The sequence below is a fragment of the Perna viridis genome, chromosome 2 (assembly GCF_037379345.1).
Source record: "Perna viridis isolate PV_CMFRI_1.1 ecotype Kerala chromosome 2, ASM3737934v1, whole genome shotgun sequence".
NCBI lineage: Eukaryota > Metazoa > Mollusca > Bivalvia > Mytilida > Mytilidae > Perna > Perna viridis.
The window spans coordinates 26,987,935-27,005,111 of NC_142446.1; the positions used below are offsets into that span (position 1 = coordinate 26,987,935).

At 32.2% G+C, this 17,177-nt stretch overlaps 1 protein-coding gene across 2 annotated transcripts in view; it reads left to right on the forward strand.

Annotated features, from left to right (window-relative positions):
- The window catches only part of LOC148624278 (mitochondrial import inner membrane translocase subunit TIM50-like), a 34,136-nt gene that overhangs the window by 4,711 nt on the left and 12,248 nt on the right, over positions 1-17,177 (forward strand). Inside the window, exons 3-9 of one of the 2 annotated variants that reach the window (XR_015919653.1) lie at positions 466-487; positions 2,679-2,737; positions 3,099-3,218; positions 5,930-6,037; positions 7,062-7,160; positions 10,129-10,285; positions 14,992-15,396. Coding sequence is in view for 1 of the 2 variants with exons in the window: in XM_088566938.1 (XP_088423064.1) it covers positions 466-487; positions 2,679-2,737; positions 3,099-3,218; positions 5,930-6,037; positions 7,062-7,160; positions 10,129-10,285 (565 nt within the window). In the remaining variant the exon portion in view is untranslated. The remainder of the gene's footprint in view (positions 1-465; positions 488-2,678; positions 2,738-3,098; positions 3,219-5,929; positions 6,038-7,061; positions 7,161-10,128; positions 10,286-14,991; positions 15,397-17,177) is intronic. The other variant, XM_088566938.1, reaches the window with a different exon arrangement.

Genomic DNA, 17,177 nt, shown 5'->3' on the forward strand with positions numbered 1-17,177 from the left:
TATCCGCCTTTTTTCAACCAGTATACAAAGAGTCAATGGGACCATACACATTATTTTTGAAAGACTATTTATAAAAATTTTTAGCTGATTTTAGTGATTTTTTTGTAAACTATTCCTCTTTACAAGAGGTTTAAGAAGTATGTATCAAATTTACTTTATCACTGACTGTTTTTGGGATAATGTGGTACAAAAAGACATGTGAAAGCACCCTGAAACCGAACTTTTTACTTAAATCGAATTTCAAAATATTATGCAATTCTGTATCTAAACCAGTCATGTTGTGTCCATAAAGAACTGTTAATCCTCATGTTTAAGTGTGTCAAAAACTAATAATGTATCCACACTCGAGTTTAACTGGCTGCTGTCATGTCATGCTGTACTCTGCGAAGCTTTATATTTGCTGATGATGTTAGTATATAATATAAAATTTTTTACTGAAATGTGATGGTTTTTTCTCTCTTACAGATTGAAGATGAGTTTACAAAATGTATGTACACATATTTAAGTCGATAAAGTTTCTCAACATGATAGTAATGCTTGAGAAGAGTTGTTAATGTAGTTCAGGTTATTCTTATCATCCATGTCTCACTTATATTATTAGGACATTGTAGAATAATTATAGTATTTGCATATTCTCCAAGTATTTTTAAGCTAAAACTTTGAAACCTTACAAAGAAATAACTTGAAATTTTTGCAGCCTTAGTATGAAGGGTTATCTGTTCAGGGTCTTGACTCAAGTCTGTATCACGTAATTTATTAGTCTCCTGCTGGCAACTTCGGCTGAAGGGGACTTTATGCACTGTCCATCAGTCTGGCAAGTCAGTTTTCTGCACTTTTTTTTTACATGCTTGCTGAGATACCAGGGCTTAACATATATGCAAAAACTTCCCCTTGTTTGTGCTCATTTCTCCCATTTGTCTTTGACAGGGAGAAGTTTTTCATAGATGAAAATGTCAATTGTTAATTTTCAAACAGAATTTACAGAAACTTCTCATTGTCATTGATGTCTACCTGTATACAGTTGATATTGGTACATTACTTTACCATGTCAAGTTACAGATCAAGTTTAAATTTTGTTCCCGTCCATTGTTTTTTTTGCTCATTTATGGCCCTTGGACACTAAGAATTCATGTGATAACTCTGTTTTCCATTTTTCATCATGATTGCAGTATAATTGATATTTGGTACAGTGCTTAACAATGACAAGTTGCAGATCTAGTTTGAATTGTGTTCTGGTCCTTTGTTTTTATTTTTGCTGAGTCATGGCCCTTGGACTTGGAAAATTAGTGCAAAAACTGTTTTCTGCACTTTTTCCTCATGCTAGCAGATATACCTTTGGTATTTGGTACATTGCTTACATTGACAAGTTGCAAATTAAGCTGGAATTATGTTTTGGTCTATTGAATATTTGCTCAGGTATGGCCGTTGGACATAGGAAATTAATGCAAACTCAGTTTTCTGCATTTTTCTCATTAACAAATTATGATTAAGTTTGCATTCTGTTCACTTCAACAGAAATTTCTTCTGGTAGGGGACTTTGTATTGCCATGCAATTGTGAATACTCTCAGAATGCTTATTTTGTTAAAAGTGACCAGTAAAGTTTACAGGTAGTGCTAGGAAGTTTACTGTTTTCTTCTGTGTATTGCACACACATTTCATGTGTACTGCACACCACATTCTTGGCAAGGCAGATCAACAAAAAAAGTTAGTTTATGTGTAAAGGACACACAGGGAAGCAAGGAAAAATCACCAGCAGAAGTCTGAAGACTACATTGAGGTGAAAGACTTATGGTAAATTCCCTGAAATCCATTTCCTTCAATCATTAATCTTTTAAATAAAAGTATTTTTTTATGTTTCCGTACATTTGCATGCCATTCATTGATTGATATACAGCAATGTATTGGATCCGTTCATCAAGTCAGCTAAAATGTTTAGAAGACCTGTTCGTATGCAAATTAGGTATTTCACTAAAACAAAATGCATCAAGTCCCTCCGTTTATAAAATGATGTTTTAATTTGCCATTCTTGTGTATTGATATTTGACATCAAGCAGATTAAAGGATTAATCCTAGTGACAATTGTTTTCACCTTTGAAGTTGATCTTTTGATATTTGATAATTAAGTGACAATGGGTCCAATGACAGGTTGGTACTCCTGTTATTGTGTATTTGACACTCCACCGCACACAGGTGAAGAAGTTCAAATTAGGATGTGTTTTGAGAGAAAAATTAAAAGCTAGTCGTGATTTTTCATACAAACTGGAATGCAAGAAAACAGCATTTATGGATAAAACAAGTATTAAATAGCAGTAAAACTTTATTTGTTTATTTCACATAAAACTGTTCTCAAAAATACAAAATGGCTTGATGTTGTCTTTTGTTGACGACTTTGGTTCTGATTCTTGAAAATTATGTCTCCAGAAAAAAATCTAGAAACTCATTGTTTTGATGTATACCATGTACCCCCTTCTAGAACAAAGAAAAAGCTTTAAAAAAAGTGTGCTGTTTACATGGAAGATTATGGTAGGCAGTGTTATTGCCATTGGAATGCTGTTACAGATTCTTCAGGTGTTGAGAGATTCCAATAGGGAATTTAATATGTTCATCATTTTAGTTAAGTCAAGGCCTGAAATAGACATGGATCATTCTTGAAATGACTTTTTTTTGCTTTTCACAGTACCAGTTGTTGAAGCTTACTTTAAAAGAGCTTGGAAAGAAGCAAATAAACAAAAGCAAGTAAGTACATGTGAAAAAAGGGCTTTATAAGAGAGCAAAGAAAGTTGTGTACATTAATTGTAATTACCTAAAGAACTCCATTAAAAACATCAATGTTAATGATATTGTTCTACCATATTCTAAGGTCATACTTGGATCATTTTGGGGGTTTAGACTTGAACTGTTTTGGAGTGGGACTTAGTAAAGGATCAGAAGCAAGCATTTCCTGAAGTCAGGACTAATTCCAATCCAGTATACTGTATGAATCCCTATATTTAAACCCCTGAGAGAAAGTACTTCTAATCAATTGAAGTTTTAGGTGAAATTAAATTTCACAAATATACAGATAGATATGCTATTAACATTTTCAACTGTTACGCAGGCAATAATTGAGCCATCTAGAGAGAAGTTGTTACCAGATCCTGTACAGTACCCCTACTATCAACCTCCATACACACTGGTTCTAGAAATGAATGACGTCTTAGTTCATCCAGACTGGACTGTATGTATTGTCTTTTTTATATAATTTTTGTGGTTGTATAATGTTTTGGTGCCAAGGACCGCGCTGGGCTTCGCCAATGTCGCAATTTGCTAATTTTGTTTGACCTGGCAACAAAATTAACCAGTTGGCGATTTCCTTGGTGCCTAGGTTTTGTATATTAAAATTGACATGAAGTTTTTCAGCAATGGATATTCTCTCCAGTTAAACAATTGTGTTGACACCTGGTCAAAGTTAATTGACCATAAACAATTTACGACTGAAGCCTATCAAAAGTAATAAGATCAGGTGACTGTGACTCACAATATCCTCCTGGGATGTGTCAATCAGATGTAAATATATTATTGAGCCAATAAAAACTCTTATCTTCTGGTAAAAGGTTAACACAGTCATTGCCATGTGCACGTGGCTACATACAAGCTTCACAGCCACAGCCCTGTTAAACTATATGATACATTCAGAAACAGATTTACCTTATAACAGAATAAATTAAATCCAATTAACAATGATTATCCTATCAGGATGTGTCTAAAACACTTTGAAAAGCAAGAATTAATAAAAGAAAATAGATGACATTTGTTTACACTTTTGTCATTGTGCCTTTTTTGGCAGGAAAATTGATAAACAAATAGATGGGGATTCCCAAATTCTAATTATATTCAGATAAATAGAATTTGAGATAATTTAAAAGGGACACAATTAATGGTCAATGGTAGTTTGCTAGAAGTTTTATCACTTGAAAAAAGAACGAAGTTTGCTGAGAATTTATAAATTAAAAACAAAATTATATTTTAAGATAAACTTAATTAGACCACAAAGGACAAGGTCAACAATGAGCATGTTTTATGAGCATAGTAATATAAAGTCCTTGGTAGAAATGAAACACTTGTTTCTGGAGAAGTACTTTATTATTTTGCATACAAAAAGTGACTAATGGTTTTAGATCCTGACTAAGACTAGAGCTAAAAACCTGCTTTATTCATGCATCAGCTGGCAATTTTTCTGGCAACAGAATTCTGAAAGCCAGAGCAGCCCCTGGATTGCATTTTCATTTTTTATAATAAAAATAGAACATAGGGGTCAGACAGCTTATTGTATCTCCAAAACCATTAGGTTTAAAAGCCAAATTCTTTCAATTGATGCTAATGATCCTTTTTATAAGGCCTACAAAAGTCTCCAGGGATATAAGTAGTCAGATGACTCCTTGTAAGAGTCATTGCACTTGAATGGTGAAAAATGAAGTTTTTTTGTTGGTTTTTTTTTTTTTACAGTTTTCAGCCAATATCATGAAAACTATGATAGGTAGAAAGAGACTTTCAATGGATGAAATAATCCTTGTAATAAGTCCTACCAAAGTCTACTTGAGTCAAAATTGTTGGACAACATCTTATTAAATTTATTGTCCTTGAAAGGCAAAATTTAACAAGGTGAGCAACTCAGGGTCCTGGGAGCCTCTTGTGTTTTGTTTGTTTGTTTGTGTATATGGACTGTTAACATTCTGTTTGATTAAAGGTATTATGATTTTATTATCTTTAGCTAGTGTTAACTTGTTTCCCAAATTACCTTAATCCTTCAACATGATTTTATTGAGGTGGTAAAATCTATGCAGTCATGTTTGTTTGATCTTTTCACAGACTTGGCTTCCTGATTTTTTTCTAGTTTTTAAATGAACAAACTAAAAGCAGGCATTGTCCATAACTTTATTTCAAAAAAAGATGTTACAATTTGTTATTGTCAATTTCTTGTAGTTTGGTACTCCAGCAATGCTAGAGGTTGTCTGGCAAGCTATTTTGTGACTTGGTGCATTCCTAACCTCTAACATCTGACATGATGAAAGCTACCACAAATGTGAATTAGCTAAACACGTGTTTTAAAATATTTTAAGTCTTTTATTTACATAAAAGAAGTTTAACCTACCAGAAATCGAGTGATAAAAATCCTAAATATTTGTTAAATATCTAGAAAACATTTGTAATGAAGACAGTTGTCAAAATAATCAGTAATTTTTAATTAGGTCACTAATTTTATGGAATACAATATAGTTTTGACAAAACGAACTTAAAGTTGGTAAAGGCAGTTCGTTTGTTAAATTTTAAAATCTGTAATTTTATACTCAAAAAGCTAAAAACCAATATGAAGTTCATGTTAACTGCATTTACATAGGATTTCCAGGATTGCTGGATTTTCTCATCAGGTAGGTCATTTGTTTTTCTTCAGTTTAGTCCCTTTCTTCAGTGTTATGGTAAAGAAACTGTATAAAACGTTTTAAATGGTAAATAGTTTACTATAATTCTGCCGATTTCAAAGAATGTTGGAGCGAGCGTTATTCAATATGGTGCTTGGAAGTAAGAGGTTTGGGTATAGAGAAATGGAATTCCAACCTCTTAAGTTGTAGGTAGTAGTAGTTGGGGGCAGTAAAAATGATAATGTAAAACTGAATATCTATTTTTTTTCTCCCAGCTGAAAAAAATCAGGTCAAGTATCAAGTTTTAATGTTGTATCCCATCTGTTCATAATTTGACCTCAGGTGTCATATCTGTATCCCAAGAAGAATTTATTTTCCCTTGATTTTGGTCATTATGTGCTGAGTTATTGCATGTACATGTTCATGTTTTTATTGTCCTTTGTGGTATCTTAATGTGGTACACCACGCAAATTCATTTGTTTACTCTTTTGAAATGGTGGATTATTTAAAGAACTGCTTTTTATTTCAGTATGGAACAGGTTGGAGATTTAAGAAAAGACCACATTTAGAATATTTTCTACAGAGTGTAGGTGCTCCTGTGTATGAAGTAGTGGTATACACTCAAGACTCGGGCATGGTAACTATTTAATTTATCATGACATCATTATGGTGTCCTCTTAAAACTATTATGGTTTTTATACGCCCATCAAAGATGGGATGTATTATGGTATATTGTTGTCTGTCCATCAGTCCATTCGTCCGTCCATTGTCCACACTTCAGACAATGACTTCAAAACACTTTCACCAACTTTAATGAAACTTTGGTGAATTGTTCATGTGTATTGACGTAAGCTCCCTTTTGATTTTCATAAATTTCAGATTTTTCATTTGCGTGTTATGGATTTTTTTCCTTTGAAAAAAGGGGGATCTTCAAGTTTTTGGGCAATAACTCCAAAACACTCTCACCAACTTTTATGAAGCTTTGGTGAATTGTTCATATCCATTGACATAAGTTTCCTTTCGATTTTTATAAATTCAGATTTTTCGTTTCTGTGTTATGAATTTTTATACTTAAAAAAAGGGAGGTTTTCAAGTTTTCCATATTAGGAATTTTAACTCTATAAAAATGGCAGGAAACAGCCAAGGGAATTTTATTTGTTGAAAAATCGTTTAAAACAGACCATTTATTCTGATGATTGACTAATAAATATAAAAGGTACTTGGTAACCTTGTCAGAAAAGTGTGTTTTAAACAAGGTAGAAATGTATGTGTGAAAAATTAAGACAACAAACTTAGTAAAAATTGAGGTAGCCTTGATAGTGTCAAATTCATAATAAATTCATTAAAAGCAGAAGGACAAGTTAAAAGGGCAACGGGCGTATCATGTGCTTAAAGGGCAGCTGTTATTTGAATACAACATACATTTAGAAAGTAAAAAAATAGCAAAAGACAACTTCCAAGTGCATTGACCTCTCATGGAATGTTTACCATGCAAATATATCATGCCTTTCTTCACATTGCCAGGTATTTTACATCCCAACTTCAGACCTAGGCTTGGCCAGTCTTATCAGACCAAGTCATGAAATATTAAGTTTTTAGTTGGTATAGGCAATTTGATACAGGTTATCATTCTTCAGAATATTTTACTCTGTTCATTATAGAATGCTGACCCAATACTACACACATTAGATCAGAAAGGTTATATTAACTACAGACTATACAGAGATGCTACAAGATACATGGATGGACATCATGTAAAGGTAGTATACTAATGTTGTTGATAGTACAAGCCAAATCTAGAGAGGTAGAAATTATGTCTTCCCTTTTTTGTAGGAAGACATATTGTTTTTACCATGTCCATATGTCTGTCTGTCTGTTTGTAAGTGCAACTCCTTAGAATTCTTAAGACTTTGTAGGTAGTTAGGATATGATATGTTGTTATGCATATTACAGAAATTTATAAACTTTTGTTATGTCAGCAATGCTGGCAAATATGGAAGAGACATCAAATTTGGTATTTCTGATAGTGCAGAAAAAAATGGTCTTTTTGTCCATTTTTGGCCATATATATATATTCAACAGGGGCAAAACAGGACCCAAAGCACATTCATCTCACAGTCTGTACCTTACTTGTATGATGTATCTAAAATCTGGAATAAATATGAAAGCGGCTTGCCATACACAACACTAGAAACCTGGATCCCCCCCTGATATTGCAGCAAAGAATATGTTCATTAATAGCTAGGATAAAACAATAGCAGCAAAGTGTATTTGTAAATTTTTATAAATGAGTTACAAATATTAATAAATGAACTATAAATATTTATAATTATTTATAAATATTTATAAATGAGCATTTTTATCCACTTTGGCTTGAATTATAAATATTTATAATTGAATTGTAAATAATTATAATTGAATTATTGATATTTATAACTGCCATATTTATAAATATTATAAATATTTATAAATATGAATAAACAGGAATTTTTGTTCACTTAGGCTTGCCGTAGATATATACATGTTGCCTTGCCTGGAATATGGATATACATTGTCATGGCAACAGTCCTGGATCATGAAGTTTGACAATAGGGGTATGCAGACCAAATGGATATATTTGGAAGTCAATTTTCTCCAATTAACATGAAAACATAACATCATGGGGGATAGAATTTGTGTCATTGAATTGCACGTGCAGTTATGATTAAAAAAAAAAAATGTTTATGGTACCAGTATGATCCAGGAAAATTTCCAAATTAGGGAGTTGACATCTTTCTGGTCTTCAGTTTTTACTTTATAAACAATCCAACTTTTTGAGCAGTAACTAAAAGGGGGTAGGCTTGTGGTCCGGCCCCCTCTTGAATTTGTCCTTGGTCCAGAAGAGATACATGTGCATGTAAGCCATGTAGAAAAGATTGAATTACATATAATGGGGATAACAAAATAATCCATTAAGAATAAGCCACCCTTTAACCTTTCCATCATAAATCTGCTTTTTGTTCTAATTTTTCACCACTTATTTGATGAAGTTATTATCAAATTACATGTATTCATTTTCAATATGTGAAAGCATTATGGTGGGATCAGAGTGATTTCTAAAGATTATTTTTTTATATACATATTTTTGAACAGGGCCAGGCAAGAGTCAGTTATAAAATAGAAAGTAAAAAATTAGAGTTGTCAGGCTATAATATGGAAAACCTTACCGCAAACCATAGTGGTGCACCGTGTTGGGAAAGATGCCATGTTTCTCGCATGTTAAAGAACCCTGTTGTGGTATTCGATAGGAGTAGGAACCTTTGCGCTCCGCCACAAGAGGCTAAATTGCCCCCCCCCCCCCCCTAAAAAAAAAAAAAAAAAAAAAAAAAAAATTTATCAACTATGCATGGTACCTGTAGCACACAAAGGCATCATGATTAATTTATCGCAGAAGGAAGAGAAGTGACACACAAATGAGGTCTCCTCATTTAAATGTATAGATGCAGTTGGTTTGAATAATGGGGGTATCTTATATTTTAATACATTCTGATCATCCTGACTTATTGCTGAAGCCACATGAAGAGGTCATAAGGTCTAGGCATACGGTCGAACATAAGGTAGTTTGACTACTCTAAGCTAAATCATTTCAAACTTAAGCATAGATTTTTTTTTTTTATATTTCCATTACTTTTGAATTTTTATAATTTGCAATTTAATTTGATTTCAGTCTCCTTGATTATAATATTACCTGAGTATATTGCATTATTGTTTCCTGTATCTTAATAGCAAAAGTCTCATTACTTGCCATCTATTCAATTTTTAAACAGTCTGAAATTTGTCGCAATTATCTTGGGTACCAATGGATGGATTTATTTCAAATTTTGCCTATGGCTTTATGTAGATCTGGCAAATGTTGCAAGCAATTAAGGTTGCTGTCTGACATAAACTTCCTGTAGAAGTTGGGGTATACCTAGCACACCAACACCTGCAACTTCATGTGTACTTGGGGTTTTGCTTTTGCTTTTTCTTATCCTACTCTTGGTGCTAGAGGTTGTCTGGCAAGCTATTTTCTGAATTGGCCACAAATGTGAATAAGCTAAACGTGTGTGTTTTAATTTATTTAAAAATAGTTTAACCCACCGCAAACCAAGCAACAAAAATCCTAAATTTTTGTTAAATACCTAGAAAACATTTGTAATATAGTTATCATAGTAACCATCCATTTTGAATTAGGTGACTAAATTTATGGAATACAATATATGTATTTTTGACAAAACAAATTTAAAATTGGTAATGGCAAAATGTTGGTTAATTTAATATTTCTGCAATTAAAAAAAGTAAATTTATCAACCAGATGTACCCATTCAAAATACTGAAAACCAAATGTGAAGTTCATTTAAACTCTTTTACAAAGGATTTCCAGGATTGCTAGATTTTCTAATCCGGTAGGTCATTTGTTTATCTTGTTTTGTCACATTCTCCTGTCTTAGGGTAAAGAAATTGTATAAAATGTTGTAAATGGTAAATATTTTACTTCAATTCTGCTGATTTCAAAGAACATTGGAATGAGCAGTATGCAATATTGCACTCAGAATTAAGAGGTAAGGGTATGGAAGGACAGAATTCCAATCTCTTGTGTGTAGGAGTACTTCTTGGCCAAAAAATCAAGATCAGATAAAAAACAAATTCTGATTGAGGTGGTTACATTATGTACCCTTAAGTTATTTAGGGTAATATATTTTGTTGTAGGATTTGGGATGTTTAAACAGAGATTTGTCTAAGGTTATATTCGTTGATTGGAATGAGAAGTCATACTCCCTACAGCCTAGGAATGCCCTAAAAATGAACCGCTGGGATGGAAATGATGAGGATAGAACTTTGATAGATCTGGCCAACTTTTTACAAGGTTTGTTTGTCTTTTAGATATATATTTAGAAATAAATTTCTTTTGTGTATACAACTGTGTTTTATATGTCTGCAAAAAAATGTGCGGTCATATACTTGTCATCATCCATGGACATTTGGTGTCCAGACAAAATTTGGTGAATAGAAAAGATTCACTGTCATGTCATTGAGGGTATACATTTATTGGTCCATGCTCCCAGTTTCTAGTGGAGTCCGAGTTGCTCATTTACTTTTGTTACTTTGTATGTATGATTTTAGTTACTTTATGTTCTTTGTTGTGTATGTCTGTTTTCCATGTCTGGTCTTTGCCCCTGGATTACATTCTTTTGATTACCACTATAACCTTGGTTCCCTTGATTACTCTTTATTAATCACATTCTTATCATACTCTCTACAAACAAAATTTTTGATATATGTGAATCTCTTTGTCTGCTCTCTGTTTGTCTGTCCATGTAATCTTGTATAAGTCTTATTGTATGTTTTTATATTATTAGACCACCTCAAATGTGGGGAAAATCTTACTCTGTAAAAGGTTGCATTAAATATAGAATGAATTCCTGTACTAATAAACAAGAAGCTCCTTTTTGTTGACAGTGATAGAGTTTCTGTGAATGGATCCACATGAAATTAGCACAATAGATATCTTATTGAAAGTATCGGACTGATTTGGAGTTTGTTTCCTTGGCCATTTACATATAAGGGGCTAAGAAACAGTTGCACAAAACTCAATAAAACTGTAGAAAAATTGCTTATTTTGGTGTAAAGGGGAATAACTTAATTTTGTACATGGCATAAAGGGTTTGCAGTTTAGTCAGGCTTGATCAAATTAAATGCAGTTTCTTTCAAAGTTTGGATTTATAGATCTGATCTATATGTAGATGCAGGCTATCTTGATTATGACATAAACGGGGTCTATTTTTGGGGTTTGTGATCCTTCAGGATCAAAATACCTTATGTCACCGGTCTATCACTGGAACTTCCCTACTATTTCTGAACACTACACAAAAATATAGTCCAAATGTAATTCCTTTTATATCATTCAATACCTCTTTTAAAACAAGTAAATATGCTTCTTACAGATTTATCTGCTCAGTAATATTCTATTATTTATGCAAATAAAATTAAGATCTAGTCTTCATATCAACTCAAGATTTGGGGGACTCCTTTTTGGCCTTGAAAGATATTTAGTAATAAATTTACATTTAGGAAATTTATTTCTTGCATAAATGCATCTAATATGTTTATTTTAACACACTTATAAATCAAATCTTCCATCCTATCATTAATATTTTACCATTTATCAACAGGACGTGAAGAGCAGTGATTTTAACCAAGTAAAATTGGTGGGAAAATTCGAATTGATAAAAGTCTTTAGATTTTGACAACCTTGTGTTAAGGAAATTATTATCTTAAGCTGATATTGGTTTTATTTTAGCATAATTAATATGTACGATAAATACTCTGTTAATATAACTTTTGAATGAAAATGCATATTAACTTTTTGATAATTTAAAATTGGGGAAAAAGGTAAAATGAAACAAAAAGTTGTAAATGTGTGTGAAGTTGGATCAGTAGTATAGATTGACTTTCAGTTAATACATATGAAAAAAGGACAGTTCTTAATAATATATCAAATGCAATGTATGATCACAATGTTATTTAACATCATATAATGTTTGAAATCTTGTTCATGTTATAATTTTCACAAGAATCAAAAACCTCCAGTGCTATCAGCATTTTGATTTTGATAATTTATCAAATTCTGATGTTGAACACCTTTTATGAAAGGCAGTTCAAAATTATATATATAAGCTTTAACTAACAATCTTTATTGGTTACGGTCAGGTAAAAATTCTGTTTCTATTAGGTCTGTTTTCACACTCACTCATTTTCAGAACTTTAAATAACTAATCCAAATCCAATTAAAAAGATATTTAGAGCTTGCACATAAAGTTTTAGATCTATAATTGTGGTCATAAAAAGTTATGCCTGTGTAGCATTTTATAAACCGTATGATTGAGGGATGTTATTTTTTAGTTTTCATTCTTTTCTGAATGTTCACTACACTGGTATTTAAAAACAGGTGTAAGAGCATATATAAGTCTCTAAGGGCATATTAATTTTATAATATGTTAAAAGTAAGACCTTTATGCAGGGACTGAAAATTCATCCCTGATGCCCTGGAGTAGAAACAAAGGGTTTGCCATTTTTACTCCGAAGTCACGTGAGTGGCTTCGAGTATTGTAAGTATAAAAACGACTAAAGGGCTTCCGGCAGATAACTTCATGGACGGAAATGATTCCTTCAAATTAATGCGGGATTCTCTTTTAAACTTTAAATATTTCACCGATATCCAAAATGAATGATATTTCAAACATTTTAAGTGTTAATTTTCAGCTAAATATTGTCGAACTGGTAAATCGAGATGCCGAACTATTTTTTTGCCGCTTGTCCGCATAGTAATTTCATAGAAGATAGTTAATAATTGGAGTTATCTCTCTTTTGGTGGTGTTGAATTTTAACTATGCCCCATGAATGGTATTATAAGCAAAATCATTTTATCAAGAAGCGTCACAATCAACATCAAGTTTAAGGTCTCAAGAACGTAAACAAATGCAATAATCTTTTTTTCACGATATTTGTGTACATCTTTGTTTTGTTTTGCTGCAGGTTGCAAGGAAAATATGGGTTCAACACCAAAACATTCTCAAACCTTAGTTCATGTCATGACTGGCACTCTAGCACATTGCTTAAAAAATAACCATCGGGAACCTATCTTGTAGGTTGCATGCCAAGCGACTTCCGAGTTTCAGCACCTTTGGTGCTTTGATTACTTGCAAGAAGCCAGTTGGGCATGCTCTTAAAGAAGTTTTTAAATTCCTTCCCCTGTTTTCACCATATTTTTCACTTAAAAAATCTTTGACAGAATGATGTGGAGATCATTAGTTTTGAGTCACTTGTGCCTTTCTGTGATTACATTATGCTAAGTACCATGGTAGCATTGACCAATCATGTGCCAGAGAATAAGTCAGAATGTCATTATTTAATTCTAATTTTACATTCAAAACCAAGTGAATGCAACTGCCGAGAAACTTGAAGCAGACAATAAGCAACCTGTTTATCTTTATAACCCTTGAATAAAGAAATAAAATATGATAGGGAAAGGCAAAACTGTAAATTTATTGATTTACAAACAAATAAATTTGTCTTAGATACTGCTGAGATTCCTTCAATTGTCACTTATTGTTCTTACTAGAGGAACTAACAATTTGTGCATATATCACCTCAAATTGCTTGTGCAAAATCTTGTCCAATTGTTATTTGTATTTTATGAATCATGAATGTACTAAGGGGCCAAAAAGCTGCTTTCATTAAGAATTAACTAAAATGGTAGAAACAGTTAATTGTTGATCTGATTTTGATGTTTCTTTGAGGAATCAAAGACAAAGGTGTTTGATGAGCACCTTTTAAGCAGAACTTCTTTTAATTTTAGGTTTATTTCAAAATTTTGTGCAATAATTTGTCTAAACCCTTTTTTTTGCCCATAATAAACAGTAAGATTCTAAGTTCAAGTGCATCAAAAACTTAAATTGTGTTCACACTTGACACAAGTTAAACTTGTTACAGTTGTATCATATTACATTGGGCCAAGCTCTTTATTTTACTTATAAAAATTTAGTGTGTCTGTCCATATATCTTATAAGTGCAACTACATAACTGCTCTATGAATTTTGATGAAATTTTACTGTTATATGCAGATCTGTTGATGGAATATAATTACCCCAACAAAATGTATTAGAATTAAATTGTCTATATGTCACTCGGTCTGTCATTCAGTGTTCCAATTTAGGTGCTAATATCTTGGCTCCCATATGATAGATTGATTTCAAATTTGGTGTGTAGCTTTATCTAGATGGGGCATAGGTTGAAATCAATTTGATTGCTGTCCATTATCAACTTACTGTAAAAGTGGGTGTACTCCTAGTGTTGTTAAATGCTTCAATGGGGAAATAAATCTAGACTCATACTGGATGGATTGATCTCACATTTGGTGTGAGGCTTTAAATAGATGGGTTGAATGTTGTAAGTGATTATGGGTGCTATCTGTTGTCAACTTCCTGTTTCGTGGTACAAATCCATTTGTCACCTTATGGAAATTTTGTCACAAAAATCTTAGCTCCCACTGGAGGGATTGATTTCAAATTTGGTGTAAGAGTTGGGTATACATAGAATGACAAAGCATGGAACTTCTTGTTGTTTAATGCCTCCAATGGGAGATTATCGGACTTTAGAACTATACATGTTTAATCTTAGTATGCATTACATAACAAAGAAGAACTTGTAAGTGGTTTACTTCACTTTTGAATACAAATGATTTATTAATCTGTTGTTCAGTTTTAAAGGGGAAATATGATGGAACATGATATCAATAACCTCACAAAATACTTGATATATTACAGACGGTTGTGGACAAACCAGCAAGCATTACAGATGCTTTAGTATCATATTATTGGAATGATGATTAAAATTATGTAAGAATGTCTACTGTTATATAATGCAAGATGATGGAGGTGGTATTTATAGTGCCCTAATGTTCTAAAAAAAACCTGTTATTCTCTATTCTTGTCATAAATTTATATAAAGGTTATTTATAGAATGGAGAAAGTTATGAGTGCTTTTGATTTACATTTGGTGATGTATCCTTAGAATGGAGCTGCCTTAAAGTTTCACTGGCATTGAAGTTCCTGCTCTCCTGTATATCAGCAACAGAAATTCAATAGAGACCACATGAACTTATGTTAAGTTGAATGGTTCATGCAATAAGATATTAACAAATTTGATAAATGTAATAGCATTCAAAGATGTAACTCAACTCATCATTAACAGCCATTACAGCTTTACTAGTATCTAAGCAGGGAGTAATCATAGTTATAAAGAAGTTTTGTACAATGATAAGATTGACCAGCATGTGATTGATATGTCTAGTTCCTTTTGTTATTAGTTGATTATAACCATCGTTACAGCTTTTAACCTTTCATCATGTTAGGAACAACTGATAAAATCAGATAAATTATTAACTTGCATCAGACATCAGCAGGATCAAAAATCAATGTAAGTGTACATCTCTTGGAAATTTCAACAACTATTATATGTAAATATATGAATTTGTTATTATAAGATTGTGGCTCATAGAAGAATTTTTGTCCTAGTTGAGAAAGTGTTAGTCTTGATAGCAAAGAAATCTTTTTCTTTTTTTTCACCATTTCAAGGTCAAAGGTCACTAACTATAGACTTAAAGGTGTTCTTTTATAACCTGTGATCAGAAGCCTTCTTTCAAAATAGGAAATAAAAAACATTAAATAATAAATTTATAATTATTAATAAAATTAATAATTTGTTGCATTAAGAAAGAAAAAGACCCACAAGATTTGACCTCTGGGTCAGATTTAAGACAAAGGAAGCCATCTTTATTCACAACACATTACCTTGAAGTTGTCTACCAACATACCAAAGCTATTAAAATCTTAGTGTGACAAACATATCCGGTAATTTTTAACACAAACTTGCGTAATGGAAGGTTTCCAGTTTCAACAGTTTTGATTTTGAGTATTTCTTGTATGCAGTTATTTTTTGGATATATATCTTTTATGCATTTGATTTTAATGCTGCTGATGAGAGGTTACTTCATAAAGCATGTAAACAGCAGATTGAAATTTGTAATATTAACATGATGGTTATTTTTGTGTTTGAGAAACTAGAGTTTTCCGAATGACTTGCTTCCAATCCATTTATGGCAAAAACCATTTCAGGGTAGACAGGAAGCTTTTAGAATAGAATTCATTATTATTCATACTGTAATGCTTGCAATTTAATTGTTTTTTTTAACAAGTTCAATATGAATTGCATGTTATAATTTTCTTGCATTAAATACCATACCTGTAATCAGTCCAATAAATTTCACTAGCTATCCATGATGGGCTACATGTGATGCAAATGATACAGAGTTTATGACAAAAGACTTTGTGATAAAAGTGAAAATAATTTGTTTCTAAGCCCTGATTATGTAATATCTCCAATACAATTGACTATTTGATTAATCTTAATTTTATTACTTGTTTATCTGACTGCATGCATGTAGAAACCAGTTTTAGAAGAAAAAAATACTGTGCAAGAGGGGTTTCATTAATTTTTCAAGCAGGAGGTACTTTACAGAAAGTAGGAGGTACCAAATAAATTTGGCAAGGGGTCTGTGGGCCGCTTAAGACCCCCAGTGGGTCCAGGGCAATGCCTTGGTGGGTGGTCCAGGGGGGGGGGGGCATAGCCCCCCGGAAGCTCCTGGATATTAACCATTTTGAGATTTAAATTTTAACTTGAAAATATTGGATTAAGTCTGCAATATTTGCTGCAGTTTTGTTTAAAATATATGAATTTGAAATCAAGATATATCTTGATATCCAGATCCATTTCTAGACTAATGCTGATAAACTTTGTTGACTGTTTAATACTATGCCATTTTATATGAAATTTTGATACCTGTCATATTTTGTTCTTAGGCTTTTATTTACTTGTTAACACATGGAAATAAAAGCATAGGAACAAAACTAAACATTTATTAAATGAAATTCCATAACATGTGGTGGTTCCTAGTGCTGATTATTTTCATAATAAAACTTCGTTGTTGTTTATTGCTTAATTATTACTATGTCATGTAGAGCAATTGCATGTGTTGCATTGTGAAATGTTGGTCTTAAAATCATAGTCTGATAAGAAATTCTTTGCTTTTGAAAAAGAACAAGGCCTGCAATTTTAGTTTGGTTGACTTTTAGACAGACAGATTTTTTTAAACATTACAATGTATTAATTCTCTATTAATATCTATAGCAGTGTTGAAT